The following is a 25185-nucleotide window of genomic DNA, read 5'->3' as shown; positions in this document are numbered from 1 at the left end:
CATTATAGGACTTAAAAATCTCAAAGCACACCGTGGAAATACGACTGACTATATGAAAGCCAGTCAACCCTTGGAAATAAAATCTTTGCATGGCCATTGCTTGGAGTGGGGGGTCTGAATCACTAAACCACCAGGCGCATCAGAAGGGGAAAAGGGGGCGTAGGTCTAGCTCGCCTTTAATCCTAATTTCGTCGCGAATTTTGATTGGAAAGGCTTCGATACTGAGCATTTGAGAACATATACATAGAAAATCAACTCGAACTGTGATAAAATAACTGAGAAATACCTTATATAAGCACATATATTGGGGAAAAGTGGAGCAACAAAACTATACTCATATTTTGATGATAAAGGCTTGGATATTGAGTATTTAAGATGAGATTATTAGGAAATGTACTTATATACCATCAAATGTTAATAAATACGCTAAAAATACCTTACATACGCAGAAATAGCGGAAAAAGTGGAACCAAGCCAAACGACTCGGGTATTCTCCTTCTTCGTAGTGGAGTTGGTTGCCATATCCAAAGCCATAAATTCCGCTAAATATTCTGTAAAAAGAGAACGCTAATGCTAACAGTCTCCATACAATAGCATGAAAATGGCCTCTGAATACTGGTATATCGCCAATAATGTAGAAATCTCTATAAGGGAGCGAGATTTCTGACCAGCAAGGTGAAAATTTGAGGCTAAAAATTTGTTATAGTAATCCCACTACTTTCACTAATTATAGATCCATACAAAAAAGATGATGATTAATTGAAAATGTTTATTGTATGAGGACTACATATCCAATAAAAGGTACCAAATAGAGCCGTAAGAAGATAGTCACGAAATCATCACTTAGCGGAAGACATCAGGGTAATAACAAACTATTGGTAATTTGAATACGACAATCTCTTATTACCAAAAATAAAATATAAAATACGTTATCGGTAAACTTCATTCGTAAAATTGAGCCGTAAGTGGTTAGTTCCGAAATCGTCAACACGCGGAAAACAATGGCCAGCCTGCCAGAGCGTTTGACCAGCAGTAATTTCAAGCTATTTATTGACAGTTTTGACACGGTTTTGACGGACTGTGACGGTATGTACAGTTAGCAGCCTCTCATAGGTATTACGTCTGTTAATTTAAGCGTTATTCATGACATACATAACGCCATGTGGGCATTCCTAGAACCGGCATTCTAATGACATTCTGAGGTCACGTCATTGTCACCTTCGTTATGTATTTCCCTTGAGTCATGTATTTTATTAATTTATATGTACTGATTCCACACGGCTGTATTAAACCTACAAAACTCACGTATTTCATAACAGATCCTGAGGCAAATAGTGGTGGATGAGGATACTGAGAATACGGAGAATAATGATGATAAGGAAATGGTGATGAACATTTATTTGCAAATGTTTTCCATACTTTATTGCATGGAAGGTGTGTTAATGAGTGGGAAACAGTGATATGGGTTATTATTATGATGGTGATGATGATGATTTTGGTGTGGTGATGGTGATCTATCTATCTATTGCCAGACGCCTCAATCCTGTTCGGGGTGGCCACAAACAAATCGCCTCCACGTTGCCCTGTCCCCCGCCATTTCACTGCTCTGCTCCCAACTCACACCCCCCTCTCTTATATGCCTCTCCACCCCATCCCTCCATCTCATCCTCGGCCTCCCCCTTCCTCTCCCCCTCTCCACCTCACTCACATACACTCTCTTTGTCAGTCATTCACCCTCCATCCTCTCCACATGGCCAAACCACCTCAGTGTGTTCCTCATAACGCTTCCTAAGGTCAGACTCAAATATGAAGTCCGTTTGAGTGGGGCCCGAGAGTGGATTTCCCTCTCTACAGCTCTGCCGCATCAACCCCAGTACCTATCTCTCTCTCTGTCATATGTCAGCTATTTACTATTTGAAATTGTATATTAAATACACTGTACTTATTAAATATATTAAATAAGGCTATATAGTGCTATGAATGTGTCGCTTTTTAGGATAATAGCAATGATTTGTATAAATTCCACACCACGTGACAACGTCGCTTTCCGACGTTGCCAGAGGTCAAGGACACCCACCTCAGACTACAGGTGACTGGTCACTTCCTCCCTGATCCCCACCCACGATGGCAGCTACTCCGACTCGCTCTTGTGTGCTCCACAGTCGAGAGAAAGAACTTATTTACAATGTGAACAAGTATTTTTGAGAAGAAAGATCAGAGAGAGGACTTATGCCTACTGGGGAAACCTCTATAAAAAAAAAAAAAAAAAAGTGCCAAGACTTTTACCTCAGTGGTGATGTGGAAAAAAGGTCGAAACAATATAGAAGAAAACAAAACTTATAAATATATAAAAACTTTCTCAATCAGCTGAGAGAGAGAGAGAGAGAGAGAGAGAGAGAGGAGGTTTGGCAGAGCTGTAGAGAGGGAAATCCTCACGCGGGCCCCACCCAAACGGACTTCATATTTGAGTCTGACCATATCACATCCACATCCACACCACAACGCTCCTTTATATCCTCATTTGTCAGCCTGTCTCTCCATGTGACTCCTCAGGCTCCTCTTAAATAACTCATTTCCACTGCTCTCACTCTTGACTTGTGTCTTTTCAACAATGTCCAAGCTTCACTTCCATACATTAGAGTTGGTATCACAATACTGTCATGTAGTAACTTTTTCACTTCCATGCTCACTTCCCTGTTTCTTATCACTGCTTTCAAAGAACCAGCAACCTTTCTTCCCTGCAGTACCCCTTCAAGCACCTCACCCTCCAAACCTCCATCCTTACTCATCACACTACCCAACTACTTAAACGTACTCACATTTTCCAGTTCCTCACCATCCAACCTTGCTGTACATTCACTGACTTCACCTCTCTCAAAGACCATCACTTTACTCTTCCCTACATTCACCTTTAGATTCTGTTTCCTACACACTCTCCCAAACTCATCCACCAAGCCTTGCAGCTCCCCTTCGTCTTCATTCAACAACCCAGTATCATCTGCAAACAACAGTACAGGGAGTTTCCAAACACTATCCTCTCTCACCAGGGCCACTCCAACATCCACTACCCTACCTTGTACCTCTTTTATTACCCCATCCATGTACAAGTTGAACAACCATGGAGACATGACACATCCCTGTTTCAACCCAACCTTCAAAGAGAAAAATTCACTTAGTTCACCATCCACACGCACTGCAGCCTTAGCACCATCATACATACTCTTCACAGCATTCAACAACTTCCCATCTACTCCATATATTCTTAATACTTTCCACAATCCTTGTCTATCCACCCTGTCATATGCTTTCTCCAAATCCATGAAAGCTGCATACAACTTCTTTCCCTTCTCTAGAAACTTTTCCACTAAAGATCTAAGAATGAATATCTGATCTACACAACTTCTTCCCTTCCTAAAGCCTCCCTGTTCTTCTCCAACTAATTTCTCTGTTCTTTCTCTAACTCTGTCAATAAGTGGTATCCTACCATACACTTTTCCTATTATACTAAGAAAACAAATGCCCCTGTGATTACCACACACTTCTTTTTCCCCTTTTCCTTTGTACAAGGGAATAATTATACCTGACTTCCAATCCTCCGGGACTCTACCTTCCTCCCAGGCCAATCTGCACATCTTCCACATCCATTCTACTACTATCTCTCCCCCATGCTTCAACATTTCACCACACACTCCCTCAATTCCTGGGGCTTTCCCCAATTTAACTTTCTTCATTGCTTCCACAACTTCTATCCTACTGATTTCTTCCTGTCTTCTCACCTCCCTCCTTCTCCCAGCCATTCCCCAGCCACTTATACTCACATCACTTCCATCCTTTATGTTCAACAATTCCTTAAAGTGTTCTCTCCATCTGCTCACTTTTTCTCCCTTCTCCACTAGTAATCTACCATTTTTATCTCTCACTCCCCTGCTAACTTCACTTCCACCCTGTCTTACTCTCTTCACCTCTTTCCAGAACATTTTCTTACAGTCCCTCCACATTACACTCAAATTCCTTCCAAATTCCTCATCCACTCTTTTCTTACTCTCTCTTACTAATCTTTTCACCTCTCTCTTTCTTTCTGCATATAACTCTCTCTTCTGCCTCTCAACTTCTTCCACGCCCCTATTTCTCATCCATTCATTGTATGCTTTCTTCTTTTGTGCCACAGCCTGTCTCACCTCTTCAGTCCACCACACTGTTCCTTGCACCCCCCTCTGTCTTCTCTTCATGGTGATGATAATGATTTTGTATGCTGATGGTGATGATGATGATGATGATTTTGCATGATGTGGTGATGGTGATGATAATGATTTTGTATGGTGATGGTGATGATGTTTATGATGATGATAGTGGTGATGATGATGATGATTATGATGATCTATCTATCTATCTATCTATAGCCCGACGCCCTAATCCCGCAAAGGGTGGCCGCAGACAAAACGCCTCCAAGTCACTCTGTCACCCACCATTTGACTACCCTCCCCCCAACTCACCCCCCCCTCCCTCATATACCTCTCAACTCCATCCCTCCACCTCATCCTCGGTCTGCCCCTCCCTCTCCCTTCCTCCACCTCACCTACATACACCCTCTTAGTCAGGTTTTTATTCTCCATTCTCTCCACATGTCCAAACCACCTCAGTGTATTTCTCCTAATCTTCTCAACCACATCCACATCTACCCCACAATGTTCCTTCACTTCTTCATTCGTCAACCTGTCCCTCCACGTCACTCCACATGCTCCTCTCAAGTAACTCATTTCCACTGCTCTCACTCTTGACTTGTTCCCCTCTTGCAAGGTCCATGCCTCGCTTCCATACGTCAGGGTAGGGATCACAATACCATCATGCAGTGACTTCTTAACTTCCATACTCACCTCCCTATTTCTCATCACTGCTTTCAGTGTACCAACAACCTTCCTTCCCTGCTGTACCCTTTCACGTAATTCATCCCCCAAAGTTCCATCCTTACTCATCACACTACCCAAGTACTTGAATGCACTCACATTCTCCATATCCTCACCATCCAATCTCACTGCACACTCTGTGACTTCATGATACTGGTGATAATTATAATGATGATGATGATGGTGATGGTGATACTGGTGATGATGATGATGATGGTTATACACTGAACCATATCTGTCTGTTTATCAATAGCCAGACGCTTTATCCTTGGAAGGAGTAGCCACAAACAAACTGCCTCCATGTCACTTTTACCACCAACAAGCTGCCCTTCCTCCATACCTCACAACTCAGATTCCTATGCGTCTGCCTCACCACTCCACCTCATCCTCGGTCTCCCTATGCCTTTCAGTCCCACACTCACATACATGGTGGTTATTGTGGTAATGTTGTGTTGTGATGATAATGGTGTGTCATGATGGTGGTGATGTGTTGTGATGGTGATGGTGTGTTGTGGTGGTGATGGTGTGTTGTGGTGGTGATGGTGTGTTGTGATGGTGATGGTGTGTTGTGGTGGTGATGGTGTGTTGTATTTCAGGAGTGATATGGGTTGGCAGCAAATTAATAGGGGAAGCCAATGTCGCCATCAACATGCTTCAGGATCTGGGTAAAAAGGTCTTTTACGTCACCAACAACTCCACCAGGTCGCGTGACGAGTATGTTACGAAGTGCGACACCCTCGGATTCAAGGCATCGAAGGTAAATGCTCGTTGGTGGGCGTCAGGCTCATTGGGAACCCAGTGGACTGCAGGCTGAAGTTGTGCGTCTGCAGGGAGGTAGTTGAGGGATGTTTGTATAACCGGATGGCAGAGCTGCCCAGTTATAAACATGCCACCACATGAAGGCACCCCATTTCACTACCTTTAGCCTGTGTGCTTTGCCTTCATATATGTATGTATGTACTGTATGTCTGTATGTACCAGTATGTATGTATGTATGTTTGTATGTGTATATATACTGGTATGGATGGATGTATGGTATGTACTGTATGTGTATATGTACCCGTATGTATGTATGCATGTATATCTATATGTATATGTTTTGGTATGTATATATGTGTGTGTGTGTGTGTGTGTGTGTTTGTGTGTGTGTAGATAGATAGATAAAGAGATAGACTAATATTCACTGTGCATTCTTGGGTAAAAGTAATTGTAGTTGTGGTGAAACAGTGGTGTGAAATGTTACCAAATCACAGTTTTCTTCTTCTTCTTGGTGATGTGTGTTTCAGGACAACATCGTGAGTTCAGCGTATGTGTTGGCTGAATACCTGAAGCAACAGAATTTCGAGAAGAAGGTGTACATTGTTGGCAGCAGCGGCATCTCGAAGGAACTGGAGCAAGTGGGAGTATCGTATGAGTACAAGGAGGTGAGAACAATACATGGTTGTAATGATGGTGAGGGGGAGGAAGGATTCTGTGGGCTGGAATGATGAGTGAATGAGTGTGTGGCCCATTGCACTGGAGAATGAGGTTAGCACAACACATGCATATATTGATGGTGAGGGGGAGGAAGGATTCTGGGGGCTGGAATGATGAGTGAATGAGTGCATGGCCCATTGCACTGCACAACACACACTTGTATTGATGGTGAGGGGGAGGAAGGATTCTGTGGGCTGGAATGATGAGTGAATGAGTGTGTGGCCCATTGCCCTGGACATTGAGGTTAACACAGCTCACGCATGTATTGGTGGCGAGGGGAAGGAAGGATTATTGTTATATTGTTACAACTCAGCATTCAAGATGGAGAGATGGCAGTTCTAGTACAAATTAGAGTACAGCTATAGAGTGCTATCTATCTTGAATGTAACTGAGTGGTGATAACAAGAGTAAAGTTAACAGTATATTCCCTTTGTATAATCACCTGCTTTAATCTCATCAGGGGTGGCCACAAACAAATCACCTCCATGTTGTTCTGGCTTATACCATTTGGCTGCTCTCCCCCCAACACACACCTCCTTCCCTCATATAATCTCTCCACTTCATCCCTCCATCTCATCCTCCGTCTGTCCCTCCTTCACAGATCTCTCCACTCTGTCCCTCCTTCTTATCCTTCGTCTCTCCCTCATGTTTCTCTCCACTCCGTCCTGCCATCTCATCGTCGGTCTCTCTCTCTCTCTCCCTGACACATCTCTCCACTCCATCCCTCCATCACATCCTTGGTCTCTCCCTCCCTCATGTATCTCTCCACTCAATCTCTCCATCTCATCCCCAGTCAGAGATCTCTCCACTCCATCCTTCCATCTCATCCTCGGTCCGTCCCTCCCCCTTCCTTAACCCAACAGGAAGAGCCGTGCAAGAACATCCTGCAGTTGGTGGATGAGATGAAGCTGGATCCTGAGGTTGGTGCGGTGGCGGTGGGGTTTGACGATCACTTCAATTTCCCCAAGATCATGCGAGCTGCTTCGTACCTGAACAACCCCGACTGCCTCTTCATCGGAACCAACACAGATGAGCAGTTCCCCGTACCCCAGTCGAACCTTGTGTGCCCAGGTTTGCTATTATGGTGCTTTTTATCGGGTGGATTTGCTGGACGCTGGACACTTTAGCAGGATTCACCCAGAGATTTTATGTGGTTTGATTGATGCCTAATATCTTCCTTGCCACTAACACAGATGAGCCATTCCCTGAACAGTATGTAGTTCGGTGAGTTTAGAATAGTTTTTACTCTGAATTGTCGTTGTGGATATCAGCACTGTACACACTGGTCACTTCAGCAGGAGGCACCCAGGGATTTCATGGTAGGTGTTTGTGTATGTTCATCTCATCTTACATGCCAGGACCAACATGCCTTGCCCTGGGCTCCTGTGTTCCTCGTGGGGCAACATAGGATTGGATTATGGATGGATGGATAAAGAAGATATACCAGGTAATTGTTGATGCTGTAAAGTTGGTTTTTGATCAGCACTTCAGCTTCTTCTGCATTCAAATCAGCTGCCTCATACCTCAGTAACTCACACTGTCTCTTCGTTGGCACCAACGCTGACGAGTGATTGGATCTGGTTTGCCCAAGTCTTTCTGTGCAGTGTTTGTTGTTGTTGTTGACATAGTGGACGGCACAACACTGGGTAATCCAACACTGCACACCCGGACAACAATTATTCTCTCTCCATTGGCACAGCTGAGTAAGCCAATCCCCGTGTTGTGTCAGATTTGGTGTGGTCAGGTCAATTGTTATGCTGGTGGTGGGGAGGTGATGGTGTTATGCTGGTGGTGGGGAGGTGATGGTGTTATGCTGGTGGTGGGGAGGTGGTGGTGTTATGCTGGTGGTGGGGAGGTGGTGGTGTTATGCTGGTGGTGGGGAGGTGGTGGTGTTATGCTGGTGGTGGGGAGGTGGTGGTGTTATGCTGGTGGTGGGGAGGTGATGGTGTTATGCTGGTGGTGGGGAGGTGGTGGTGTTATGCTGGTGGTGGGGAGGTGATGGTGTTATGCTGGTGGTGGGGAGGTGATGGTGTTATGCTGGTGGTGGGGAGGTGGTGGTGTTATGCTGGTGGTGGGGAGGTGATGATGTTATGCTGGTGGTGGGGAGGTGGTGGTGTTATGCTGGTGGTGGGGAGGTGATGGTGTTATGCTGGTGGTGGGGAGATGGTGGTGTTATGCTGGTGGTGGGGAGGTGGTGGTGTTATGCTGGTGGTGGTGTTATGCTGGTGGTGGGGAAGTAAAGCCTTCACACACTCTCACCAATACAGTGCAGTATAACTAAACTAAACCATTGTGCTGTCCTGTTATACAAATGTCCTCCTGACTTCCTACCCACTGAATATGGGATGGTGGACTGCAGGAGATGGACAACTTCAGTCTGTAGTGTACCAGGTTCATATTCAAATAAGTCTTCAGTTACAGCTACTATTACAGCCACTATTACTGCAATGTGGTAGGTGGGAGTTACCATCCACTCATTTGATATAGTACATCTTCCTTAGGTATCTCAGGAAACTGTTTACAGTGCTGGGTGGGAACCACAAAACCGAATGACAGGCTGATGTGGAGCCTACTATGGTGCCCCTGTTTTGGTGAAGAGATGCAAATGCAGCATCCATCCAGGAACCAAAACCTTCACATTCTTTCCCATACCTTGCTTTGTGCAGGTGCTGTCTGCATCAGGGAAACACTAGTTTAATGCATGAGACTGCCTTGCAGGGGTGATTGCATGCCATGGCTTGATAGGTCTGGATGTCCAGATGCACTGGGGTTGATATATTACTGCTACTCCTACTGCTACTACTACTACTACTATGGTTACTACTACCACTGTTACTGCTACTACTACTACTATTACTATTACTGTTTTGTGTTGAATGTATTGAAGTACTGGTTATGGTAAGCTGTGATGTACAAGAGCATCCTGTATCTAAATATTCTCCATTTCATCAAAATGTAGTTATTGTATGCATAATTGGTATTAGATAATCTTTTACATGATTAATCTTCACTCTCATCATAAATGTCAGGACCAGCTTGTCTAGCTTCAGGCTGCTACACTCCTCATGGGGCAACACAGAATTAGATGATGGATGGATGGATAATAATTGTTAAAGAACTTATATTACAGCTGTATTAGATCATGGCAAAATTAGAAATGGTACCCAGATGAACTCCATTTGACATATTACCTAGCTGTCTGATCATTACATCCTGACAAGCTAACCTGGCACAGTCTAACCTAACCTGTCAATCTGTCTATACCCAGACACTCTAATCCTTCAAGGAGTGGCTGTTTGTCTTTGAGTTAGTTCTTTTACAGGAGGGGGCACTAACCCTCTGCCAACCCACTTGTTGACACGTAGGGAACACGTATGGGTTGGTTATATGGTTACCACCCAGCACTGTAAATGGTTTCATGGCTTACAGGAAATCATTAGGTTTGTCATTCGTTGTAAAGCCACCTGAAAAGGAAAGAAGAGTAATAAAAAGTGACAGGAAGGATGGGAGAAATAGGAAGAGAGGAGGGCGGACACAGAAACCTAACCTAACCTAACCTAGACCTCCCCGAAAATTATTATTATTATTATTTTTTTTAATGCGTGGAAGAAGAAGCCAAAGGTCAGGAACCTGTAAATTGTTCCCTCCAAAAAAAACAAAAACAAAAATAAGATAACAGAGAGCCAAATTCAAGATCTGTTAAATTCCCAGAGTCAGCGACAGACAGCGTAGATGTTTACACCATCCCAGGTTACCGATACTACAGTTAAGGTGTTTGTTTGCAGGTACGGGGTGTTTGGTGCGCTGTGTGGAGACCGTATCTGAGCGTCCTGCGTTGATCATGGGCAAACCTTCGGAATTGATGTTCTCCGTCATCAGCAAGAAACACAGCCTGGACCCTTCACGTACCCTTATGATTGGTGACAGGTGTGTGTATTGGATTGAGTGTTAAATGGCTGTCTATCTATCTATCTATCTATTTCCAGACGCCATAATGCCGAAAGGGGTAGCCACAAACAGATCGCCTCCATGTCACCCTGTCCCCCACCAGTTCATTGCCCTGCTCCCAGCCCACACCCTCCTCTCTCATATACCTCTCCTCTCCATCTCATCCTTGGCCTCCCCCCTCCACCTCACTCACATACACTCTCCTCATGAGTCTCTCACTCTCCATCCTCTCCACATGGCCAAACCACCTCAATGTGTTTCTCCTAATGCTTCGTATCACATGTTAAATGACATATGAGGCAATATACTTCTTTCACCTTAATATGGCCCAGAATTTTGCCCTTTTGCAGCTTGTTTCATGCAGCTCAGTGGTTGAAATGACAATGCTACAGCTCTCCATTCTTTCCATTGCACTGCTTCATGACTAGCATTTTATTCTATACTCTTTTCACCTTAACTTGGCCCAGATTTTCATCCTTTTGCAGCTTGTTTCATGTAGCTTAGTGGTTGAAAATGACAATGCTATGGCTCTCCATTCTTTCCGTTGCACTTCTTCATGACTAGCACCATATTCTGTACCCTTTCCACCTTGACCTGGGCCAGAATTTTGCCCTTTTGCAGCTTATCTCTCATAGCTCAGATGAAGATGCTGACGATGATGATTGATGATGATTGATGATAATAGATGATGGTGGTGATGATAATGATGATGACAACTAAGACGATGACGATGATTGATGATAATGATGGTGATGATGATGACGATGTCTAATTATTTACCGTTTTTTTTTTTTTTTTTTCCCCAGGTGCAACACTGACATCCTGTTTGGCAAGAACTGTGGTATGAAGACACTGGTGGTGCTCAGCGGTGTCACTCAGCAATCTGACCTGGATACGTGGGCCACCAGCTCTGACCCGAACCATCACCGCCTGCTGGCCGATTATTGCCTGAATGAGATCAGTGAGCTCATCCCTTTGCTTAACTCACTTGGCTCACAGTAAATCCTTCTGTATACCAGCATCACAACACCCACACAAATACCGTCACACCACCCACACCCACACAAAAATCATCACAACACCCAAACAAATACCATCACACCACCCACACAATTACCATTACACCACCCACACAATTACCATCACACCACCCACACAAATACCATCACACCACCCACACAATTACCATTACACCACCCACACAATTACCATCACAACACCCACACAAATACCATTACACCACCCACACAGTTACCATCACACCATCCACACAAGTACCATCACAATACCCACATAATCACAGTCGCAACACCCACACAATTACCATCACAACACCCACACAAATACCATCACACCAGGAGTGTGGCTGGGGTTATGCAAGTGGAATGACAAGGTACACGACCAAGTCCAGGTATAGGCTAGCCCAACACAAGCTCTTTAGGGCATTGAGATACGCTCAGACCTTGATTTAAGGGACTAAATGGGGAATCACTTGTCCTGTACTTGAAAATGTCCCGTACTTGAAAATGTCCTGTACTTGAAAATGTCCCTTGCTTGAAAATGTCCCGTACTTGAAAATGTCCTGTACTTGAAAATGTCCCTTGCTTGAAAATGTCCCTTGCTTGAAAATGTCCCTTGCTTGAAAATGTCCCTTGCTTGAAAATGTCCCTTACTTGAAAATGTCCCTTGCTTGAAAATGTCCCTTGCTTGAAAATGTCCCTTGTTTTACCACATATAAAGACAATCTAATTATGAAATGCAATGATTGTTTCACTTACCTTACTTATTTATATGATTATGAATATTATTTTACGGGTACTGTGTAAAAATCCATACAGTATTAATGTGTATAATCTAGACATTGCGTATCATTACAAAACACCAACGCCATGAAAATATATTGTTGTTGTTTTATATATTGTTGTTGTTTGTCAGGTAGAATATGGAGTCCCTTGAATCCAAAATTCCTTAAATGGAGGTCCCTTAAATCGAGGTTTGAGTGTATATTTACCTGGAAATTTAGGTGGCTGTGAGAATGGTCAGGTGTATTTCACAGGTACACATGGCTAAATAGTTGTGAAAAAAACACCCCTTTGTGTATCCAGTATCCATGGCAGGCGACAAGGATCTGTTTTCATGTTGGTTGAAGAAGCTCCCTAACACCTCTCCCTTACTGATTTATTTTCTGATGTGGCTGGTTAATATTGTTTTGTATGTTACTTATGCAAAGTATGGTGAAGTTAGAATGATTTAAGTAGCACAGAAGTGGATGGTAAGGTGCAATAAGGAAAATAAATAGATGTGGAAGAGGTGTTAGGTAGCTTCCTTAACAGATGAAAATATGTACCAAAATGTGTGGTACATGAGAGGTCTGGTGAGCCTCAGGGAGTTGACTATCAAGCCTGTATCCAGTGTCCAAAATTAAAAATAAATAAAATAGGAATAAATGTGAATCAAAAGTAATTCTGTAGTTACACATCTTCACCAGGGTATTGTGTTGTATACGGTATACCTATACTCATTTTCTTTCTGTCTTTTTTTTTTTTTAATTGTGGCAAAGATGCACTTGACAGGTTGATGATAATTGGCTGAATCCAACATGTCTGAATAACATTTACTAACCCAAATTTCCCCCTCAGATATGTGTTGTCAATTAATAATGCTAACGAGTAAAGAGATTATGAAGTATTGTTGCATCCAGCCTGTCATAACCAGCCTGTCAAGTGCACCTTTATGTCATTAAAAAAAACTGAGTATAGTATTACAAAGTTGTGATATACAGGAAATGAGCAACACTCGTGGGGTCCCGTCTCCATCTCTCAACCAGTCAAACTTTGCCATAAACTCATTCAAATTTTTGGACTGGATGATGTCTTTGCCCAGGCTGTTCCACAGGTCAGTGCATCTATATGGAAAATTGTATTTCTTGATATCCTTCAGGCAATTTCGTCCTTCAATTTCTTATCGTGTCCTTTTGTTGCTTCCCCATCCAATACAAATAGATCATCTTTGTCAGTTTTGTCTACTCCCATCAAGGCCCTGAACACTGCAATCATGTCACCCTTCTCTCTCTCTCTCTCTCTCTTTAAGACAGACCCATCTTTTCTCATCTTTCCATGTACAATAGATCTGCCAGGCTAGGGACCATCTTGATTGCTTCTCTTTGTATTCTCTCAGTCTTGTTTATATCTTTCTTTTTATGTAACGTTTGTAATTGGTGTTACTTAAATATTTGGTAAGACAGTCCCTTTGTGTTACCGGCAGTGCAATATTCACCATTATTGTGTTAACAGCAGTGCAATATTCACCATTATTGTGTTAACAGCAGTGCAATATTAACCATTATTGTGTTAACAGCAGTGCAATATTCACCATTATTGTGTTAACAGCAGTGCAATATTCACCATTATTGTGTTAACAGCAGTGCAATATTCACCATTATTGTGTTAACAGCAGTGCAATATTAACCATTATTGTGTTAACAGCAGTGCAATATTCACCATTATTGTGTTAACAGCAGTGCAATATTCACCATTATTGTGTTAACAGCAGTGCAATATTCACCATTATTGTGTTAACAGCAGTGCAATATTCACCATTATTGTTACCAGCAGTGCAATATTCACCATTATTGTGTTACCAGCAGTGCAATAGTCACCATTATTGTGTTACCGGCAGTGCAATATTCACCACTAAATTATTAAGTATCTCTTGTGTAGTATTATAAGATTCTTTGAACGTTCCCTTCATATCACACTGCATCGCGAAATATAAGTATGGTAAGATGATATTCGGGTCAGAAGAATCTGGCTTTCTTTTTTTTTTTTCTTCTTCTTTTTTTTGTGCAAGGAAGAAGGAACCAAAGGCCAGGAGCCCAGAAACCATTCCCTCCAAGAAAAATAAAAAACAATACAAAGCCAAATTCAGGATCCATTTATTTTGAGATGCCTGGACACACTGCATTTGAAAGACTGGAGATCATAGGCAGTAGGACAGAGGGAGACAGTTCCAGAGTTGGCCTGTTGCATACATGAAGGACTGGGAGTAACGGTTAACTCTTGCATTAGAGAGTTGGACAGAAAAGGGATGAGAGTTTGTTGCTAGATGGGTGCTACATGCCCGTCATGGAGGTGGAGGGATGCAAGCAGACAGTTCAGAGGAGTAGTGTGCGGCAATAGTTAGAATATTGCTGATGGTAGAGTGTTCCCAACCTTCAAAGGGTTTGTGGGGACAGTGGCAGTGCTGTCCAGCCATTATGACCCCCTCTCAGCGGAATTAAATCATCTGGCATTTGTCTGTCCAGAACATGAGCATCCCAACCATCAGAGAGTGTGACGATGGCTGTACCTAACACCACCAGTTTAGAAAGTCTACATGTAGGTGAAGAATATCTGTTTGTTTATGCCCATGTAGTGTTCTTCTTTGTTTTTATGTTTGTTTAATTGTACCATTTTATATATTCTCTGTAGTTATGTTTCATTGTTCCCGTGTAGTGTATTCTTTGTATTTGCTGTCTATTTTTTTTTAATTATGGCCATGTAGTGTATTCTTTGTGTCCATATTTGTATTCCTTTATGTAACTTATATATACAGGCTAGTACATATATTGTGGCCCTCTCCCCTCCCTAACACCTCTTTCTAAGCTATTTATTTCCCATATTACTCCTTACTGTCCTTTTCCTTGTTACATAAATCCCTCCAACATCACCTTACCCTGCATACACAATGTACAAAAGGGTATTAACCAGCCATATCCAAAAATATATCTCTAAGGGAGAGGTGTTAGGGAGCTTCCATAACCAACGAAAGTAAAAGCCTAAGAAAGAATAGATACAGGTAACCCTCGTCATTTTGCAACTTATTTCACGTAGCTCAGTGGCTGAAAAACTGCTACTGCTCTACATTCTTTCCATGTCACTTCTTTGTGACTAACATCATATTCTACACTCCCATCACCTTAACTTGGCCCAGATTTTTGTCTTTCTCCAGCGTATTTCCCATAGAATTTAGGACTTTTTTGTTTTTGTTTTTTTTCTCATTGTGTTCCCTGAGTTTTTGTTTTGATTATTTTGCTTGCTTGATGTTTTTCTTGCTTGTATGTTTGCTGTGATGCCCAAGGGGTGGTTGGGGTTTATTTCTCACGTAATGCCACTTAGGGATGAGTGAGGCTGGTCACTCTCATCTTAAATGTCAGGACCAACTGTCTAGCCACGGGCTCCTACATTCCTCATGGGCCAACACTGGATTAGATGATGAGGATCATTATTATTATTATTATTATTATTATTATTATTATTTATTATTATCATCATCATCATCATCATCATCATCATGTCCTCCTTTCCCACCCTAGGGCTGGGTTTATTATTATTGTTTTATTATTATGAGTTATTTAAGAGGAGCCTCTGGAGTCACATGGAGAGACAGACTGACAAATGAGGAAGTGAAGGAGCATTGTGGTGTGGATGTGGATGTGATAGGAAGCGTTAGGAGAAACACACTGAGGTGGTTTGGCCTTGTGGAGAGGATGGAGGGTGAAAGACTGACGAGGAGAGTGTATGAGTGAGGTGGAGGGAGGGGGGGGCCAAGGATGAGATGGAGGGATGGCATGGAGAGGTATATGAGAGATTGGAATGTGAGCTGGGAGCAGGGCAGTGAAATGGCAGGGGACAGAGTGACATGGAGGCAATTTGTTTGTGGCAACCCCTTACGGGATTAAGGCGTCTGGCTATAGATAGGTAGACAGATTATTATTATTATTATTATTATTATTACAAATCATGAAAAGGGGTGTTGGAGGCAAAAAACAGTGCAGGATAGACACTGGTAACTGACTGAGCCTTCCCCACAACACACGAGGAATGCTGTATATTCAAATCTTGTATATGTAAGTTGTGTATATTTAAATCCTTTATATTCAAATCTTCTATAAGTCTGTTTAAATCCTCCATATTTGTCTTCTGTATTTAAATCCTGAATATTCAAATCCTCTATAAGCCTGATTAAATCCTGTATATTTATATCTTCAGTATTTAAATCCAGTCTATTCAGCTCCCCTATAAGTCTGTTTTAATCCTTTGTATTTGTATGTTCTATATTTAAATTGTGTATATTCAAATCCTCTTGTATTTAAATCATCTATATTTATATCTTCTATATTTAAATCCTTTATATTCAGATCCTTATCTATATGAAAGTCTTCCATATTTCTATCTTCTGTATTTAAATCCAGTACTGTATATTCAAATCCTCTTGTATTTAACTCTTCTTTATTTTAATCTACCATATTTAACTCTTCTATATTTTAATCCTCTATATCCTAATCCTCTATATTTTAAAACCTTTATTTTTTGTAAACTAAAAAAAAAATGTAGTTTCATAAGGTTCATAATTGTGTTGATTACATTTATAAATTGTACTTTATTGAGTCTATCGATTCTCTTTATTGATGCTTAGTTGATTATAATGATGGTCTTTATTGATGCTCTTTATTGATGCTCTGTTGATCCCTGTATTGATGTTCTGTTGATCTCTTTATTGATGTTCTGTTGATCTCTTTATTGATGTTCTGTTGATCTCTTTATTGATGTTCTGTTGATCTCTTTATTGATGCTCTGTTCCTCTTTTATTGATGTTCTGTTGATCTCTTTATTGATGTTCTGTTGATCTCTTTATTGATGTTCTGTTGATCTCTTTATTGATGCTCTGTTCCTCTTTTATTGATGTTCTGTTGATTTCTTTATTGATGTTCTGTTGATCTCTTTATTGATGCTCTGTTCCTCTTTTATTGATGTTCTCTTGATCTCTTTATTGATGTTCTGTGGATCTCTTTATTGATTCTCTGTTCCTCTTTTATTGATGTTCTGTTGATCTCTTTATTGATGTTCTGTGGATCTCTTTATTGATGTTCTGTGGATCTCTTTATTGATGTTCTGTTAATCTCTTTATTGATGTTCTGTTGATCTCTTTATTGATGTTCTGTTGATCTCTTTATTGATGTTCTGTGGATCTCTTTATTGATTCTCTGTTCCTCTTTTATTGATGCCCTGTTGATCCCTGTATTGATGTTCTGTTGATCCCTGTATTGGTGCTTTTTATTGATAATTTTTATTGATTTTCTTTATTGATGCTCTTTATTGATGCTTTATTGATACTTTTTATTGATTCTCTTTATTGATGCACTTTATTGATTCTCTTTATTGATGCCTTTTATTGATTCTCTTTATTGATACTTTTTATTGATACTTTTTATTGATACTCTTTATTGATGCTTTATTGATTCTCTTTATTGATAATTTTTATTGATTTTCTTTATTGATGCTTTCTATTGATGCTCTTTATTGATAATTTTTATTGATTTTCTTTATTGATGCTCTTTATTGATATTCTTTATTGATGCTCTTTATTGATGCTTTATTGATTATCTTTATTGATGCTCTATTGATGCTTTTTATTGATACTTTATTGATACTCTTTATTGATGCTTTATTGATGCTCTTTATTGATTCTCTCTGCTGATGCTTTATTGATCCTCTTTATTGATGTTTTCTCGCCTGTATTTTAAATGTTGTATGTATTTTAAATTTGTATCTCATCATGTCCATTACTCACGATTTTATTTTTTGACAATTTTCTAACTATTAAAACCTAACCTCTTCAGTATGAGGATATGATTTTTTTTTTTTTTTAATTCACAGGTAATCTTTTTATAGTACTTTTGCCTGGTAGTGAAGGGGTGAATAGGAGGTATGTTAATTTTGGCCCCCCTCCCCCTCCATTTGGCCATGTGGAGAGGATGGAGAATGAAAGACTGACTAGGAGAGGTGAGTAGGAGGTTATGTTTACTTAAGAAATGGTATCACTGACTGGTGCTTCATTTTTTTTTTTTTCCAAGGAAGAAGGAACCAAAGGCCAGGAGCCACAATTTGTTCTCTCCAAGGAAAAACAAAAACCTGATAACAGAGAGCCAAATTCTAGAGCCATTCATTTTGACATGCCTGGACACACTGCCTTTGAAGGACTGGAGATCATAGGCAGTAGGAAATAAGAAATAAAGGTTGATATGGTGAAAATGGTTACTTGGTCAATTTTAAACATCTTCTTTTAAAATTATATTAAACATTTTACTACAAGCCATGTTTAAAAGACATTGCAAACACCCCATTAATATTTTATGTACCTGTGTGTGTTTCAAAATATCTTTCTTATCGTATCGTATAATTGTGAGGAGATTAAAGAATACAGTAATCCCTACATCGAAACATACACTCCATTTATTATTATTATTATTATTATTGTTATTATTATTATCATTGCCAGATGCCTTGATCCTGTAAGGAGTGGCCACAAATAAATTGCCTCCATGTCACCCTGCCCCCTGGCACTTCATTGCCCTGCTCCCAGCTCACCTCCCCCTCTCTCATAAATCTCTCCACCCCATCCCTCCATCTCATCCTTGGCCTCCCCCTCCCTCTCCTCCCCTCCACCTCACTCACATACACTCTCCTCGTCAGTCTCTCATTCTCCATCCTCTCCACATGGCCAAACCACCTTAAGTGTGTTTCTCCTAACGCTTCCTATCACATCCACATCCACACCACAACGCTCCTTCACTCTTTACTTTCACCTGGCCTAAAATTTTCATCTCTCCATCTTGAATGCTGAGTTGGGAGAATAGGTTGATGCTACAGTATGATGCTAGTCACGAAGAAGTGCTATGGAGAGCATGTAGAGTGGTAGCATTATTTCTTTCTGCTTACATAAAATAAGCTGCAAAATTATGAAAATCTGGGCCAAGTTAGAGTAAAAACAGTATGGTCTGTTATATTTTTACTTATTATTTAATTATTTATTTTTACTTATTATTTAATTTTGTAATGAAATAGAGTGCAATGTGTATTTTGTGTATGTAATAATCAAGTTGTGTAGTACAGAACAATACTATCTATCTATTACCAGATGCCTAAATCCCATACGAGGTGGCCACAAACAAATCGCCTCCTTGTTGCCCTGTCCCCTGCCATTTCATTGCCCTGCTCCCAACTCACACCCCCCTCTCTCATATACCTCTCCACTCCATCCCTCCTGGATATAACGGACCAATTGGAGGACGGCCTGATCCGATAAAACCGATAGTCTGTTATATCTGATGGTCCTCCTCATGTGGTGGAATTTCAAGTATGTGTTTGAAAATAAATGAGTACAACAGCATATTCTATAGTCACAGCGCACAACTCTGAGGTTCTCATTATCGTACCCTGGCAACCTACTGTTCAAAAGTGCTTCCGATTTTGTATATTATACATGAATGTTATTATACACAAGCATATTATACACGAATCACTTGCGTCTTATGTTATACATGAAATTGGATGCACTTTTGAATAGTAGGTTGCCAGGGTACGATTATGACAACCTCAGAGTCGCCCACCACGACTATAGTACTGCAAATGAAAACTATACCCATTTTACACCAACTTGGCCCATAATTTCACCCTTTTGCAGCTTTTTTCACATCCTTGTCCTAGTGGGCTCCTGGCCTTTGGTTCCTTCTTCTTTGCATTAAAAAAAGAAAATGAAATAAGCTTCAAAAAGGGCAGAAATTTTGACCAGGTTACAAAGAAAAGGATATAGATTTGTAAACCTGGTGCCTCTTACCATAGAATTTTCTGTCACATGTAGTTCTATGTATTTTCAGAGCAATCACTAAAATATATAAAGAATAATAGTGTGTACTTTTAGAGTGACCCCATATCTCAAAAGTGTGGTAAGGAGTGTGATATTCTCTCTCTCTCTCCTACAGCCATGAGAAAAAGTCTGCCAACAGTTTTCCACCCTCTGTGTTGCTAGAAATTATTAAAGGAAGGCTATATGGGTAACAGCACTATGAACAAGTCAGCAAAAAGTATGAGGAGGAAGGATACTGTGTTGTTTGGGAAGGAAATAGGAATGGGGAAGGCAGGACACAGCTCTGGTGGGGGGATTGGCGGCTAACTTTTCCTCCTGGCCATTCATTACCAGCACACTCCATCATAAATGTTGGAATAATTGTGTTTGTGTTGGAAATACAGGTGGTCCGCTACTTACGAACAGTGGTTACAATTTTTTTGATGTTATGAATGTAGAATGTAGTTTGTGGGCTCCTGGCCTTTGGTTCCTTCTCCCCTGCATTATATAAAAAAAAAAAAAAAAAAAAAAAAAAAAAAAAAAAAACTGTGCTTTAAAATTCAATAAATAACATGAGATTTTCAACACTATTTTAAAATAGGCTTTGTGTTAATGATTTTGCCCAGCTGTAGGCTAATGTAATGTTCTAAGCACATGTAATGTAGGCGTGGCTAGGCTTTGATGTTTGGTTGGTTAGTTATATTAAATGCATTTTTGACTTACGAAAAAATCAACTTACGAGCAGTTTCTTGGAACGTAGCCCATTTGTAAGTACGGGACCACCTTGGTTTTGTTTGCCTGTTTTTGATGGCATGTGTTAGTGAAATGTGCTGTTGGTGATTGGATCGGCCAAACTTGGGCTGTCTGGACTTTGCCACTCCTCACCCTGCCCTAGGGTGGGAAAGGAGGTCTGCATGATGATGATGATGAGAAATAAACCAGTAAGGAAGAGGTGCTAGTAATCTTCCTAACCGTACAAGAATGCCAGTCTTGGTTTACCCTACAGTCCATAGAAAACATCATCTGTATCATGGCCAGTCTCAGTATTGGGATTTCTCACAAAGGAACATGGTGTTCTTTTATGTTATGTTATGGCTATAGTTCCTTCTGTAGAATTAAGTTTCATTCCAGTGATGATGAAAATGATTATGATGATAATTTTATAGATGGGGCACTCAACATCCACTCGCTTAATGTAATACTGCCTTCAGGTGATTCTGCACTGAATGACAAACCAAATGGTTTCTTGTAGCCCAGGAAACCATTTACTGCATTAGATGGTAAGCATATAACCACAATGATGCCTGGTGGTGTAGTGGATTTAGGTGCTCCAGCCAGATGTGTCTTGTGTTGAATTGGTGAGAAAAACCATGATTTTTTTTGTCTTTGTTTTAATGCAAGGAAGAAGGAACCAAAGGCCAGGAGCCCACAAATTGTTCCCTCCAAGAAAAAACAATAACAAGATAACAGAGTGCCAAATTCATAATCTGTTCATTACAAGTTGATTCAGTTATAATTAAAAATACGTGACATTACTTGATTATTGACTCATGTCCAAAAAAATATGATAAATATAGAATAATTATTTTGAATAAAAGTGTTGAATAAAGATGATAAACAAAGACTTAATATGTTGCATGAATAATAAAGATGTTGAATGAAATATTACTTTTTAAAACTGTCCTTTTTTACTCAGCCTTTCCTGTTCATTGACTTTTTTTTTTTTTTTTTTTTTTTTACACCAGACAACTTTATTTTCAGAATGAAAGTCTCTTGAACTGAAGTTAGACACAGCCTTTGTTAATGAATTCTATAGTCCTTTTGCCTTAACTTGGCCCAGATATTTATCCTGTCGCAGCATACAGTAGAAGTCCGATTTTTCGGCATCTATGGGACCAGGCAAGTACCGAAAAATCAAAATTGCCGAATTATCAAAAACCCTACCCACTCAGTACCTTATATGTTTCGGTGAACACTATCATCACTACTCATATCATTACAAATGTGTTTGGAGAGAGTACTGTATACTGTTGGATACTGTACAATACTGTAATGAATACAGTACTATACATGAATATGAAAAATAAAGAAATTAGTGAGCATACTGTATATAAATGTAATGGTACAGTAGGCCTACATGTTCACATGCGCTTACCTAAACTTATAGTAGGTTCCTTATTTACATATGTACAATAGAAGGGGTTGATTGGACTCTGCTACTGCTGGAAGAAGTCCCCAGGAGTAGAAGGTCCTGCAACAGGCTCTAAGGACTCATGGAGAAGTTCAAGACTGACGAAGAAAATCGGAAACTCTGCCGAATGATCAGAGATTTTCATAAATGGGACTATTTCTCAAAACTGCTGAAATATCAGATTTGCCGGGGAATTGGATGCCGAAGAACTGGACTTTTACTGTATTTCACATAGATGCAGAATACCACAATACTATGGCTCTGTATCCATTCCACAGCACTTCTTCATGATTAGCAGCATATTCTATGTGTTAATCTACTTTCACAGCTCAGCATTTGAAGTGGAGAGAGGCAATTTTAGGCCAAGTTAAATTAAAAATGAGAATATTGGCAATAAAATAACAGACACATCAAAAATTCAATATGGATAGATAGACAGTAAACATGGTGGTTCTTAGATGGTCCCTCGGTCATATATATTGGGGAAATTTTTGACCCTTTAACTCCTCCTGCAACAACAAAAAAAAATCTGATAATCATCCATGTGATTGAGTTTTATTGAGAGAGAGAGAGAGAGTGCCCCGAATAGCATTTATGTTATCTTTTAGGTCATTGACTCCCTCTTCTTTTTATCAGTGTCCTCATTACTTGTTTTAATCTGTCAGTCTCGTCTCCAAATCTCTATCTGTTGGTATCTCTTGCTGTCTGTCTCTGTTGGTGTCTTTCTATCTGTTGGTATCTCTTGCTGTCTGTCTCTGTTGATGTCTTTCTATCTGTTTGTATCAATATCTATCTCTATCATTCTGTTTGTCTATCCATCTACAGTATTTATCAATCAAGCAATCAATCTTCCTATCTATCTATCCATCAATATCGAATCAGTCTTTCTATCAATCAATCAGTCTTTCTATCAATCAATCAGTCTTTCTATCAATCAATCAGTCTTTCTATCAGTCAATCAGTCCTTCTATCAATCAATCATTCTTTCTATCAGTCAATCAGTCTTTCTATCAATCAATCAGTCTTTCTATCTAAGTTTTCCATCTCTGTCTACACATATTTCCTGTCCGTCTATCAATCCATCGCCTCTATATCCAGTCTAATCACACTTTGGCTGCTATGACTTACGCTCAGCTGAATGAAATAATCCGATATGAACAGGATGGAATGAATACTAGATTTGTTCCAGTGTTGTGAGGAGTTTTCAGTTTGTTTTGTTTGCAGTGTGTTTAAGTTCGTGTAAACTGGAATGGATGTGTGTTTGATGGATTGATTTGAATGTTTATTGTTATTAAGTACCCTCGGATTGTCCTGATGAGTAGACCCATCAACCACAGGAAAGCCAGCAACCACCCCTGCCATACCGTCCCATGCAGTGAACTGATGCTTTCCTTGTGGTGGGATTTGGTTCCTGGATGGACGCCACATACCATAGTAGGTTCCACATCACCCTGTTCTTTGGTTATATGGTTACCACCCAGCAGCATAAATGGTTTCCTAGGTTACAGGAGATCATTAAGCTTGTCATTCAGTGCAGAGTCACCTGAAGTGGAAAGAAGAGTAGTAAAAGTGACAGGAAGGATGGGAGAATTAAACTGGATGAGGGAAGGACAGACATAGATAAAGAGTGATAAAGGTGAAGGAAGAAGTGGATGATGATTACCACCACATATACAACAAGAAAGGTGGTGGTCTTGCCACAAGCCTCCTTCAGCAAATGGAGATCCAGATGCATGGAGTCAGAAGTTACTTGCAAAACAAAGGATTCTTTATGTATTTTACCTACACAATAAATAAAAATAGCAGCAGAATATTATAAAAGTATAAGCTGGGAGAGACAGAGCAGTTAACAGAATAAAAAGGATACATTTCCATGACTCAACCAAGCTAAGTAAATCCATCGGTTGCCATGACCCAGCAACACAGGGGTCACTCTAATCTTGGTACAAAGATGAAATATTTACTGAAATGTGTAATTAACACAATATTTAAATCAGCAACCAACTTTATGTTTAACTACAAGTAATGAATATAGGGCTTTCTACAACCTTAGTGCCGATTCACAGTATTCATGATGAAGTGAAATTAAGATATCAAATAACTAAGAAATTTGCTCAGAGCACTGTATTGTTGGTTCCTATATTTTGCAATTAAGGGACATTCCAGAATATAGTGATGCAGGGTGTGTGATATTGGTGCATTATAAACTAAACCAGGCTAGAACAGGTGCCACCCACCACCAAAGCAACAATATTTTCTTTATTGTTAGCAGTGGTGGCAGATGGTGCAGAGGAAATTTCAGGAGAAAATTGCCAAAAAATTCAGTAGATATAGGTAAAAATTCGGTAGACACACACCAGTATATATATGCACCATATTGGTACTTAACATATATATTTCTGGAATCAATTTAATGAAATTAAGGAGAAGCTTTTTATATATTTAATATCTTATTACAATAGTTGGTGAAATATTACAAAATATAATTATCTTCACAAACTAAAAATTACAAAATCATTCTTTTATAAGCAAATCAGAAGGAACCAAAGGCTAAGGATCCCACAATTTTGCTCTCACTTAGGGTCTGGTTAGTACTTGGATGGGTGACCGCCTGGGAACACCAGATGCTGTTGGCATCCCTATGTGTCAAGTGGGGTTGGTGGAGGATTAGTGCCCCTCCCTGTAAAACAATTAACTCTAAGCCCTTGGCCACCCCGTTTGGGATACATGGCGTCTGGCAATGAATGAATGAATGATGAAATAATTATTAATCACCATCATTTTGTTCACACAAAAAAATGAATATAATGAATATCGAGTAGCTTTTTAACGACCGTAAATGACAGTAATTCGGACATCTAGTTGTTTTTTTTTTTTCAGAAAAAATGAACTGATAAACTAAGTCAGTATAGGCCATCGTTTACTTTAAAATATCCCCAAAACATATTATGATCTATTAAAACTTCTCACCTTTCAATTATGGCGAGGCACAACTGGGTA

At 40.2% G+C, this 25185-nt stretch overlaps 1 protein-coding gene across 1 annotated transcript; it reads left to right on the top strand.

Moving 5' to 3' along the window:
- Positions 1-1000: 1000 nt before the first annotated feature.
- On the top strand, positions 1001-11330 carry LOC145402016 (glycerol-3-phosphate phosphatase-like). The gene is made up of 6 exons (XM_080274115.1): positions 1001-1086; positions 5501-5661; positions 6191-6328; positions 7244-7451; positions 10166-10307; positions 11135-11330. The coding sequence occupies exons 1-6, from the start codon at positions 1002-1004 to the stop codon at positions 11328-11330; spliced, it is 930 nt and encodes a 309-aa protein (XP_080130241.1). The 5' UTR covers position 1001.
- Positions 11331-25185: the final 13855 nt, after the last annotated feature.

The sequence above is a fragment of the Coenobita brevimanus genome, chromosome 57 (genome assembly GCF_032717465.1).
Source record: "Coenobita brevimanus isolate Jiangsu-jjx chromosome 57, ASM3271746v2, whole genome shotgun sequence".
NCBI lineage: Eukaryota > Metazoa > Arthropoda > Malacostraca > Decapoda > Coenobitidae > Coenobita > Coenobita brevimanus.
Note: the sequence above shows the minus strand (reverse complement) of the source record. Positions and strands in the feature narration are given on the sequence as shown.

Excerpts from the sequence above, each read along its gene's own strand:
- LOC145402016 (XM_080274115.1), top strand. The coding sequence starts at position 1,002 with ATGGCCAGCCTGCCAGAGCGTTTGACCAGCAGTAATTTCAAGCTATTT. Across the intron at positions 1,087-5,500 it reads GGTTTTGACGGACTGTGACG|GAGTGATATGGGTTGGCAGC; the intron begins GTATGTACAGTT and ends GTTGTATTTCAG. Across the intron at positions 6,329-7,243 it reads TATCGTATGAGTACAAGGAG|GAAGAGCCGTGCAAGAACAT; the intron begins GTGAGAACAATA and ends TTAACCCAACAG.